Source organism: Papaver somniferum, chromosome 1 (genome assembly GCF_003573695.1).
Source record: "Papaver somniferum cultivar HN1 chromosome 1, ASM357369v1, whole genome shotgun sequence".
Taxonomy (NCBI): domain Eukaryota; kingdom Viridiplantae; phylum Streptophyta; class Magnoliopsida; order Ranunculales; family Papaveraceae; genus Papaver; species Papaver somniferum.
In genome coordinates this window covers 163,381,884-163,393,677 of record NC_039358.1, presented here as the reverse complement: position 1 = coordinate 163,393,677, position 11,794 = coordinate 163,381,884, and the positions used below count along the sequence as shown (strand labels likewise).

The window sequence follows — 11,794 nt, the reverse complement described above, 5'->3', positions numbered from 1 at the left end:
GGGTCATTTCTGACAGTTTTTTTCTTTTTCTTGCCTGTTTATTTTTTCTTAATTGTAATTGTTGACGTGATTCTGTATAGGAAATTCAATGGTCCTATAAGGCCAGCAAAGAGTGTTGGACTATGAGGTGAGGTTTCTTTTGACAACCTTAATATTGATATCTAGTACTCAATTAGATTGCATAGCTTATACTCTATGGGTCTCTGATGATGCTTCTTGGGAAAAGCTCTTTAAGTTATCATTTTTTTTAATAATCCGTTTGCCAAATCATTAGCTCGGATGCATAATTTTTCTTGTCTTTATATATGTCAGGATAGATGTGCTTGAACTTATTGCTACATAATGAGAATTGAGGAAAGTTGTTAAATCTTTTAAGGAAAAAAGAGAGTAGGTGTTTTTTTTCTTTTTGTTTTTAAAGAAGTTTTTTTCTTTTTTGTTTGCCTAGGATATGTGAACCTATGTTAGTTCGCAATAATGTATAAAAATAGACTAACCAAACATTTCATTCGGAGATGTATATATAAATGAAGACTTACAAATGTGTATATAAATGAAGACTTACAATGCCATTCCTCTCAGTCCTTCCCATATTTTAAGCATTTTGATAGTGAAACTTTACTAGATCATTGACGAGGTTTTATTAAAACGTTGTTCTGGATGACATTTTGTGGCTTTAATTTTCTGATTCACCTACTACAAGTTGTTTGGAATTTTCCACCATCAAATTCACGATGATTTTCACTTTGGATATCAAATCATCTTTTGGTTTGATATTTTCTACATGTTTGCTCTCTTGTTTGAACATTTACAAGCCTCCTTGTGTTCTCACGAATTCTTGTATGCTTCCTGAACACCTGTTTACTCACCACATCTTATTTGGGCACAATCTTTTTGTACGGTGGTGAAGTTTGTCCGTAAATTGTTACACTGAAGGAAGTTCCTGTTGTATGTACCTGATCAATTTTTTTTATAGCTGACCAGTTGGGTGTTGGTTCCGGCTTTTCGCATGGTGTTGGTTCACTAACCAAAGTCGTTATGCTTGTGAAAACACTGACAGGGTATTCCATACATGCTATGTTAGTCAAGATCTATCTTTGGTAAATCTCACCTCATATGTCTTTATAGAAGCACCAATTGAGAAGGATTTGCCAGTTTTGCAAGTCTTATGGGAGGTGTCTCAGCTGCTGTCTCAAAAACATACGTAAATCTAATGTATTTTAAGAAAGGATTGGACAGTTTGGCTAGTTTTGTTGTTAATTTGCATATGTAACCTGAAAACTCATTAAAGCTACTCACTCGCTGTAAATTTATGGGTATGCAAATATATTATTTCTTTGATGAAATAAATTTTACTTTAAATTATAGCAGATAATATTCAGTACACAGATTTTGTTGATTGCACAAGCACATCTTAATTTTTCTCTTTACTTAATGGTATTGCAGACTAAGCAATCCTATTGCAAACAACGGATTTAATGTTGCAAAGTTTGTGGTATTATTGCAGAACATACTTATGATGCACATACATGAATTAAATTTCTTCATTAAAGTATGATTCAATATGTAAGGTGGTACTACACTGAGTAGGATTTGCCAGACTTGATGATGCAGAAATAGTGATTCCAAATACCCATGCAATTAATGTCAGTAATACCAGATCCTGTCTTTGTTCCATTCAAGCAAAATGCATCACTAAAATTTCCTGAATGTTGTAGCTCATATATATCCTTGCAGTAGGTATTATCTTAAAACATTGTAATCCAGGGAAGTACTAATTCTTTTGGCAAATAAGGAAGCTACACATAATGAGTCTAAAACCAAATGAAAATAACACATCCACTTAGAATCTAACTCCGCCTTTGGATAAACCCCTCACTAGAAGGTGTATGTGGTGCAGTTGGAGTGACAACTCGATCATGTACGCTATGATCCGCATATGCTGCTCCAAAATTATTAATTCCTCCATAGTACTGCCATTAAAAAAAAAGACATTCTTAGGATTTAAATTTCCATAAGAGTACACTTAACAACTTTATATGTCGCAAAAGTTTGTTTACCATTAATTGTCCTAGAAAGGAACTTGGTTCTGTAATTTCGTAACAACCGTACGTTGTCCTCATATTTGGCTTTAAGATTATAAAAAAACTATACTTGTTAGAGGGGAAACTAAAAGGACAAAAACAATAGCAATACAAAGAAGCATAAAATGAGGTGAATTCCAACTACTCACATAAGGAGGGTTGATATATGGTGCTTCGGCAGGAACATGCATGTACATGCCAACTGAAGCAAAAGTAGAAGCATTGTTACTCAGTTGAGCGGCATTTCCGTGAGCACCACGACCTCGAGTGCCCCGACCACGAGTTCCTCGACCTCGAGTGACTCGGCCGCGAGTACCTCGACCACGAGTAGCTTCTGTATGTTGCTGATGTGAAATATCATGAAGATATGATGGTGTTGGAGTTGCAACACTCTCCCGGGTCACATGCATATCATTTAATCTAAGGTTTGGAATATTTGTGATGATATCCTGTAACAAATCAAATAAAATGAGCAAGATGTAAATTTATGGGTCTGGAGATGTTGCCATAGACAGAAGGAAAAGCATGCATTCAAATATCCTTCACAATTTGTTCTTATAATTCTAATATGTTAAGCAAGTTACTGTCTAAGATAAAAGCAGTTCAATAGACAAACAAAATTATACTAATACTTTGACAATGAAAGATGTGTTCCATTAGTAGTGAACATAAAATACTAACCTGGCTAGGCTTTTTCGAGGTCTTTATTTTTGTCCTTTTCCGTGCTCTCTTGGCTTTGAGTCTTTTAGATCTCTTTCTTCCTATACGTTTCTTTTTCGGTGGATTACGAACATTAGAAATTGATGTATCCCCTTGATCCTCAGCGTTCAATTTAATCTTTTCGAGTTATATTGACTTAGCTTTGAGCTTCTCAATCTTATTGTCCAACCATTCGTTGACAACCTTACTTTCTTCATCATTGACAGAAGCCAAATCCTCTAAAACGTTGAACTTCAGAGACATTTGATTGTAATGGAGACTGGACTCGTTCAATTCCCAACAGCTAAAACTCACTTTCACTTTTGTATGCGGTCTTGTTACGTCTTTTCTCCACGTGCGTAAGATGTATTTTTCAGGAATAAGTCAAATCCCATTACGTATTAGTACCACAATTGCATGTCTACAAAGAGTTCCCTTAGACTCAAACAATTTGCATCTACAGTGAATATCAAAATCAACACATTTTTTTCTTTTTTTAGCTTCAGTTGTTTCGGTTTCATCTGCCGTTTTATCAAGCACACACTCCTCGTTTTCACTATCATCCGTGTCGCTTTTTTCAGCTTCACTTCTAGTTGTTTCACTTTCATCTGTTCCGCTTTCATTATCCGTCTCTAAATCATCCATGACTTCACCATCATCTACCACTTGAATATCTATATCATCATCTTCCTCTTCACTGCTACCATCATCCGTTTATGTTCTACGGAGTGCAACATTAAATTTCAGTTTCTTACAAAAATCATCATTAACCCAAACATCCTCTTGAATAACGTACTTATAAACCTCAGACTCCTCATCAAACTCAACCACTTTACATGCAATCTTCCCACAAATTTCTTTATGGAACTCTTGAAATTTCACAAGGGTATACATATCCCATAGTTGCTTTTCAAAAGGATAGCCACCAGAAAGAACAGGAATTGAATTTGAACATGACTCTGCATCTGCTATCAACTCTTTTTCTACTTTTTTTTTCTCAAGGCTTGTTCACATTGATCAACAAACTGTTTTAGTTTTGTCTTTGAATTGACAAAACCTTTAAAGAATGTGTTCATGCTTTCACTACGCTGAGTAGAAGCCATCCCCGCCCAAAACGTGTCTTTAAGAAAACATGGTACCCATCGTTCTTTCTCAGGGTATAAATCGTTCAACCATTTTTTTTGCTGTAAATTGTATTTGTCGATCATTTTCTTCCATGATTCTTCAAATTCAGCCGGAGTCTGGGAATCATATACTGCCTCTTGCAAAGCAAACCCAATTTTCTCTCTTTGTTTGTAACTACCATACTTTTCAGGATTTTTTTCATTATATGCCACAAACACCATCTGTGCCTAGCTTCTGGATAAATAATTTCAACCGCATTCTTCATGGCTTGACACTGATCAGTTATAATTGCTCTCGGAGCACATCCAGACATGCATTTAAGCCACTTCTTAAATAGCCATACAAATGTTTCTGTAGTTTCATTACAAAGCAACCCACATCCAAGCAATATTGATTGGCCATGGTGATTAACCCCGATAAAAGGAGTGAAAGGTATCTCATAATCGTTAGTCATGTAAGTGGCATCGAAACTAATAACCTCGCCAAATTCTTTATATGCTTCTCTACTCCAACCATCGGCCCAAAATACGTTTTTCAAACAATTTTCATCATCGTAGTCAACTTCGAAATAAAATACACTATTATCTTTTACCTTATTGGAAAGATATTTCATCAAAGCAGTTGCATCCCCTTCACCAAGTCTTAGTCGATGTATTACATCAAGTGCATTTCTACAATCTTTCTCATTGCAATCAACTTTATCAAATCCACCAAACTGATTCACCACAGAGCGGAAAGTCTTTTCCACTGGAATTCGTGATTGGTCATTAAGATCAATTGTATGTAATACATGTGGTTCAACTTTGCGATGTTGCTGATAATGCCGAGAAGGATTATACGTATGATTGTGATCAAGCTTAAGCTGAGTAAAATCCCATTTGTCTTCATCATCCAATCTTGCAGTAACGTAAGCCTTGCAATCACAACGATTGCTCTTGCGAGGTTTGACTATATTTTTAGTCATGTTAACAGGATTTCCTGCTCGGCTACAAACATATGTCACACTCCTTATGATCCCTTCTTCATTTTTCCGATTAGTTCTTTTTCTAACTGCAAATCTGACTCGTTTTGCATACGCTTTATAAGAATTGAACAAATCATCATGTGTTTCAAACTTTTTTCCAATGTAGAATTCATCCTCATCAGTACTTTGCATCTTTTCACCCGTTTCTTTCTCAGCATCATCTAAACTGGCAGCCACCATCTACACTTCAAATCAGATTAGATATATTATAAAAGTGATACAAGTTTACCGTATAAACACACATCTGTGAACATTAACACGTATCAATCATATAAGCTATAGTTTTGAAATTATTAAAACTCCTGATCAGAATGCTTACCAAATCTAATGGAAGAGAAACGAGAACTGTAAATAGTTCATAAAATACGATTTATATCAAATCTTAAACAATAAAGATGAGTTTGGCATTCAAAACGTCGCATTCAAAAACTCTTTTTTTCTTTTATCGGTGCATTCAAAAACTCTTATACAATAAATATAGTGTTGGGTTTAAGTTTACCTTGTTAGTAATAAGTTTAACACAGATATGGTACTAATCTATGGAATTACCATCGCGGAACTTGTTTGTATTCGAAGATTTGGAGAGAACAGATTCTTATCTCGGAATACCTAGATTTCTTTTAGGAAGATGAAGAAACCCTAGATTTGTTTTAGGAAGAAAAAAAAAGAAACTGAATAGGATATTTTCCCGCTGCCAGATTTCTAAACTTTTTGTTTTCCCATCTGAACCGTTGGGTATATCCAACGGGAGTTAATATTTTCCCATTAACTCGTTTTTTTTTTTTGATTTAGATAAACAGAAAATACTTACCTCTCTCCGCCACGTAGGTTTTGCTGTCAAGTAGCAAAATCGGTAACCAAAAGTTTTATATGATTTCTATAATATTTGTTAAAACTATTTTAAGCTAAAATATAATAAATTTAAATTTTACCTATTTTTAAGCTAAAATAAAATAAATAAATTGTAGTATCACTTTCTCGGAATTGGAGGAATAGGCAAATAGCAACGATTTTTTTCATTGACAGACCATTATCCCTGTTTTATTGAGCTTTTTCCAGTAAAACAATAAGATAAGATAATTAATAGGGGGAAAGCCATTTTTACTAGAGGGAAAGCTGATTCGGTCTAGAATAATTGACTTGAAGTCAATATTGGGTAGATTTTAATAAGCTTTCTCTTTATCATCTTTTCTTTTTGGAGCTCTCTCTGTTTATGTATTAGTAGTTATCTTTCTCATCTAAATTCTACGCAATTGACTACTCGACTACTTTTTTTTATTTTACTGATGTTCAAGAACTAAACTAAAATCTATATTTCACATCATAACTTCTCAAGGGATCGAATATATTTGCATATGAAATGCAAAATCGGCCAGTATAAATATTTTAACTTTAGTGATGTTATGGGGAGTCCACTTCAGATTGTTTTGATGGGCGTACATGGAGATAAGACAATCGTTATTTAGCTCATGAAACTCATAACAATGTGATGCTTAAAATCTAATTTAATAAATTAAAGCTAGAGTACCCCTTTTTCTCTTCTTAAAGTGCAGTAACATGTGTATTTTAAACAGGGTTTGAACATTGATGAAGCAACAAGTTTAAAGGAAAAGGTTTTTCACTACAAAATATATTAGAATTGAGAGAAAGGGCATTACCATTTCTGCAAAATATATGCAGTCCTCACTGTTTTAGCACTGCACATTCGAGGTCAAATTAATAATCTAAGAATTTGGATGTTAGATAGGATTTCTTAATCGGTGATTAATGTTTGATAGGATTTGTTAATCGGTGATTAATGATAAAAAAAAATTAGGGGTTTAAAAGGATGTGTACGATTATTTTATATTTATTTTGACAAGGAAAAACTTATTTTAAATCCACCCAATGTTGACCCAAAACCAAATAAGCTAGACCGAAGTCAGTTTTCTCCTAGTAAAAGTGGCTTTCCCCTGTTAATTTTCTAAGATAATAGAGGAAATTTTTGATCCCGCGAGATAAAAGATGAACCGGCAGATTCACGGTGCTCAGGTTTAACCACAGTCCAACACCGGAGTTTAAGACAAAAAAGCTGCTGTATTGCCCGACCTATCAGTGCTGCTGCCATCTTGTGATCATAGTCTCTAGCGTCTACCTAGTCCACAAGGATCACTTGAATTCAAAAGTATTTGTGAAGGATCATCTCTGAGATCCCAAAATTCCTACAATCAGTTTGCTCTCCTCTCAAACGATTTCTTATCATATCAATTCTAAGATTAACAACTTAAATAATCAAATCTAGTATAACTATTGGGAGTCCAAAATCCAGTTTATTTATTTTGGTTAATATATTTATGGTTTTTGTTAGATTTCAAATGGAACTTCTTAATCCATCTCCTTCTCCAGAGCTTTAATGGATATTGCTTCTCCACCACGGCGAAGTAAGTGGTGCTAATAATTATGTTGATGATGATGAAGTTTATGTAATTGTTGTGCATCCAGATCATCTGAATGCATGCTTCAAAAATAAGAAAAAGTTGATTTGTATGCGACAGTTGTTTTAAAAATTTGGGTGATTAACTGTGGTTAAGCTCCCAGTTTGACGATGTCACATCCAACAGCAAGCCGCGAGTTCAATTTTGATCTCGCGGCCGATTCAAAATTTGTGCCAGATGATAGCAACGAATTTTTCTTATTGACGTTATCACTGTTTTGTTGAGCTTTTCTCTATAAAACGCAAAACTGCTAGTATTTTTTTTTTGTGAAAAACTGTTGCAATCATAGTCTTCATGTTTTTCAGATATTGCTTTGAGCAGCTCAGCATTGATGGCATTGTTCATCAGATGTACACTAATGTCACATGTTAAATTGCTGCAGTACAAAGGAGGTATTAGATTCTAAAGGGAGAAAGAGGCGTTAGATTTAGAAAGCCACAACTATCCTTCTCTTGCCTTGACCGAACTCAAATTTGTTCTAGGTTACATGTGAAAAATTGCATACAAAAAACCCACAAATTGGCTGTGTTATTCCTATTCCCGTTTACGAAGAGATCGATGATGTCATTCCTGGCCCATTACAAAGACTGACGTTGATGTTAATGACATGCTTCCTTTAGGCCAAGCCGACTAGCTTTTCACTGACCTCCCACAGTTTTCGGGCCTTCTCAACATCGCTAGCTTCTTCAGATAACTGATTCTCGAAACTAGCTGATGTCTTATTCCAGCTCCAATATACACCTGATTTTGTCAAGCTTGGTTCTCCTACCACCTGAAAGAATTATCAACTATCATAAGTTGAGGCAATTAAACATTTCATTCCATAATAATCGTATCTTTATAGCTTTTCATACCTGTGCAAGCCTTTTGCCAGACTCTTCTTCAGATACATAACCCTTTGTGATGTACTTCTGGAAGGGTGGGAAAAGTAACCTGAACAAAGGAATATGCTCCCTAAACAAACCGGTCGTGGCAATGCAACCTGGGTAAAGTGATGCAAATGTAATCCCGGTCTCCTCGTGATAACGCCTGTGAAACTCCTGCATGGTGAGCATGTTGCATACTTTACTATCCTTGTAGGCTTTAGCACCATCAAATTCGCCTCCATCGATCATCACTGAACTGTTGGTCCCACTCAGTCCTCCTGCCATACCTCTTAGATCACCAAGGTTTGCCTTTGGAGGCACATTCCCAGCCAATGTGTTTGTATTCCCTAGAACCGCACAAAATTCCAGTCATTTCCTTGGATAAATAATACGGCTTAATCTTAAAACATAAAAACAACACAGGATATTTTCTACCTGTTATTGAACCTACGATGATGAGCCGCTTAGATGGGTAATCAGAATTTTTCAAGTCATCGAGGAGTAACCGAGCAAGAAGAAAGTGCCCTAAGTGGTTAGTACCAACACTGAGCTCAAATCCGTCAGCAGTGAATGATGGTTCCTTGGCTGTTGGCTGATAAACAGCAGCATTACATACTAACACATCAAGCGGTTTACCTGACCGCTTGAAGTTGTCAACAAACTGTCTGACACTATCAAGAGAAGAGAGGTCGAGGTGCATAACAGTGAAATTCTCTTTGTCAATTCCAGCTGATTTAGCTGCTCTTTGAGCCTTAAGGAAATCTCTACAAGCCATAATAACATGCCATTTTCCTGTATCAGCCAGGGCTTTAGCTGTTGCTAAACCTAGTCCTGATGAAGCTCCTGTTATTATCACATTTCCTTTCCTAAGAGTTTTCTTTCCTTGTGTAGATTGATTTACCCCTGGAGTTGTTGCTGCTGTCTGGGCTCTGATTTTTCCAACAGATAACCTTTGGCTCTTCAATTCTCTCTGCATTTACCAGTTCAGTTAAATCATGAGCCGAATTGTTTTAAAGACTGAAATCAGGTTTGGTCATGACGTTAACGTGTTTAAGATGATACTCCAAAATCATAATAAGACTAATTCTGAGGAGAATAACCTTGTCTAATTGAATTATTTATTTTGCCATAATTCACACCTATTTTGATGATAAAAGTTCTCTCATATATCTTAAAAAACTTCATCACTGAGAGTCAGATTTTTTATACTACGTTGGCCATTTTGGTTCAAGAAGGTATGGCAATCATAATACCCTAATAAACATTTTAACGAATCCCCTCCCGATAATCACTAAATAAATGTGGACTTTTATATTTTCATTACATATTAAACCCATGTACGTCCATATATGGTTTGCTCATCTACAGATACATTATTAACACTGGAAAAACAAATCTTGCTGATGTCTTTTTGCCTTGGTCATTCTAAATTCATAAGGTAAGAAAATACAGCTGCTTAATTAACTTAATAATTCGTATTTATACCTTGTTTCTTATGACTAGAGGACTGAATTCAGCAAAAGAAACTCCATAGAAATCCTTCCCTGACAAATTTGATTTACCCTGCAGCAATGAAGCACATAATAACACGTAACTACCACAACACAGTTCATGGTTTTAGACAAAACATGAAAAGAAAGCAACATAAACAGAAATGATTTAAACAAGTAGAAGAAACATGATATGGTTTCATTGAAAACAGACCTCCTTGTGGATGGAAAGACTGGATGGAAGGATAGAGGTTGCTTGAAGAGCCATTTCTAGTAAACGAAAGAAAAAAGAAAAAGAAACTTTTAGGTTGTACCAGAAAATGTGTAAACTTTTAGATGATATTTATCGAGTTCAGTGATTTTTATTTTCGTTATTGTTGGAGAATATGGGACTCTACAATAGCTAATAAGTTTAAAAATGATGGTCTCATTTTGGATATAATTATTGTCATGGAAGGAGAGCAGAAGAAGATAAGATAATAATCAGTTGATGAAAGAAGCCACGTCAACGAATATCAACCAATAGGGTTTTGTATTCCAGATTTCGTCTCTGATATTTTTGTTTTCTTCATCAATTTTATTAATTTATCTCCTGTTCTGTTGGATTTTTAGATTAGCTATCACCTGATTTTGGTGGACCAATGTCAGAAGCTCCTAGTTGAGGCAACGGAAAGCATCCAGTATATGAATTTCTAGTAATCACGATAGTTCGATTCGAATCGTTGATTTCATATCATTCGATAGTTCGATTCGAATCGTTTATTTTTTATTTTTTTTTACGATTTAGAAGTTTATCTTTATCATGCTCTCAGTCAAATTCCTGTCAGGAAAGTATCTCGTGTTGCCAAATTTATTCAAATTTAACTTAGAAAAAGATTTCTAATTAGTCTTCCATTAAAAAAAAATTCAAGATTAGTCAGTGCATCATTCTCTCAAGAAGATTATCTTAACGTTAGGAAACTAGTAAACTACACAATTAGATGCAAGAGACAGGGTTGGATGCGCCAAGATATAATCTTGGTTGTCCAACTTAGAGATAATCAAATTGGTTCTTTGTCCCGTACTAGACAGACGACTGTCTTCCTTATAATATGGATTTAACAACAATATATAGAATAATTATGGGCCTTTTCAATACCACTTGCATTTCTGCATTTGTCCCGTCCAGGAAATAATATCTGGGGCATACAGAATAATTTTGGGGTATACAGACTTATGATGCCATCCAATTTAAACTGCTAAGGGGTGTCCTAGTGATGCTAAAGTTACTGTAATACCCTCATATAGTTCAAATTATATTACTACCCTTCCACTTAATTAAATTCTAATCCTAAAACTTTCCCACTAATTAACCCATCCCCTAATTAACTATCCTCCCACTAATTAACCGTTACCCACTAATTAACTCACTCATTAATACTAAAACGGTTACTTAAACCAAAAAAAAATAATTAAAGTTTTAAAAACCAAAAACCCTTCTCTCTCCCTCTTCTTCTCATCTTCTTCTCAAAAATTTCTGAAAATTTGTTCGATTAACTTCTCTGTTAAACACATACATGGCACCTCGTGTTAAGCGATGCCCTAGAAATACGGTGCCGAATCCTGGTGTTGCTTCTGTAGCATGTCAATCTAGGGTTTTTGGAAAAGATGGAGATGAAGTGGATAGTGGATCGATTGGTGTTGGAGAGAGAGAAATATAAGCTGATTCTTTAAGATTGCACATAGAAAGGTATTTCCCACAAACCCATTGTTTATTTTTGCGTATTTCGTTGATTTATGACATGTAATCGATGATTCGTCTCGGTTTTTGTTAGTTTCAGGATAGTGTTCGGCTGAAATGTCGCAGCCGAACTTTTCTTTTTTTACACAGACGAAGAACAGTTGGGCTTAAAACTTGAATATCGTATGAGCCGCACCATTGAGTTCGGCACCAATTTTTTTTTATGATAATCAGCCGAACTTGAATGCCATTATTTAATAACCAATCTATTACTGTTGGGTTCATTGTTCGGCTCATTGTGATTAATATCGAATG

The 11,794-nt window shown here is 35.2% G+C and overlaps 2 protein-coding genes across 2 annotated transcripts; both read right to left on the bottom strand.

Moving 5' to 3' along the window:
- Window positions 1-1,847: 1,847 nt before the first annotated feature.
- Window positions 1,848-5,109, bottom strand: LOC113353229 (protein FAR1-RELATED SEQUENCE 7-like). The gene is made up of 5 exons (XM_026596904.1): window positions 4,124-5,109; window positions 3,577-3,783; window positions 3,189-3,480; window positions 2,231-2,530; window positions 1,848-1,970 (listed from the first exon to the last, which is right to left on the bottom strand). Exons 1-5 carry the CDS (start codon window positions 5,107-5,109, stop codon window positions 1,848-1,850), a joined length of 1,908 nt encoding a protein of 635 aa, XP_026452689.1.
- Window positions 5,110-7,731: 2,622 nt separating this feature from the next.
- Window positions 7,732-10,177, bottom strand: LOC113306309 (protochlorophyllide reductase-like). The gene is made up of 5 exons (XM_026555263.1): window positions 9,974-10,177; window positions 9,755-9,832; window positions 8,705-9,239; window positions 8,258-8,616; window positions 7,732-8,175 (listed from the first exon to the last, which is right to left on the bottom strand). Exons 1-5 carry the CDS (start codon window positions 10,025-10,027, stop codon window positions 8,020-8,022), a joined length of 1,182 nt encoding a protein of 393 aa, XP_026411048.1. The 5' UTR covers window positions 10,028-10,177; the 3' UTR covers window positions 7,732-8,019.
- Window positions 10,178-11,794: the final 1,617 nt, after the last annotated feature.

Coding starts and splice junctions, on each gene's coding strand:
- LOC113353229 (XM_026596904.1), bottom strand. CDS start 5,109: ATGGTGGCTGCCAGTTTAGATGATGCTGAGAAAGAAACGGGTGAAAAG. Junction 3,784..4,123: donor CCAGAAGCTAGGCACAGATG/GTGTTTGTGGCA, acceptor AATGTGAACAAG/CCTTGAGAAAAAAAAAGTAG. Junction 2,531..3,188: donor TTTGTAGACATGCAATTGTG/GTACTAATACGT, acceptor GATTTGTTACAG/GATATCATCACAAATATTCC.
- LOC113306309 (XM_026555263.1), bottom strand. CDS start 10,027: ATGGCTCTTCAAGCAACCTCTATCCTTCCATCCAGTCTTTCCATCCAC. Junction 8,617..8,704: donor CATCGTAGGTTCAATAACAG/GTAGAAAATATC, acceptor GTGCGGTTCTAG/GGAATACAAACACATTGGCT. Junction 8,176..8,257: donor CTGGCAAAAGGCTTGCACAG/GTATGAAAAGCT, acceptor TAATTCTTTCAG/GTGGTAGGAGAACCAAGCTT.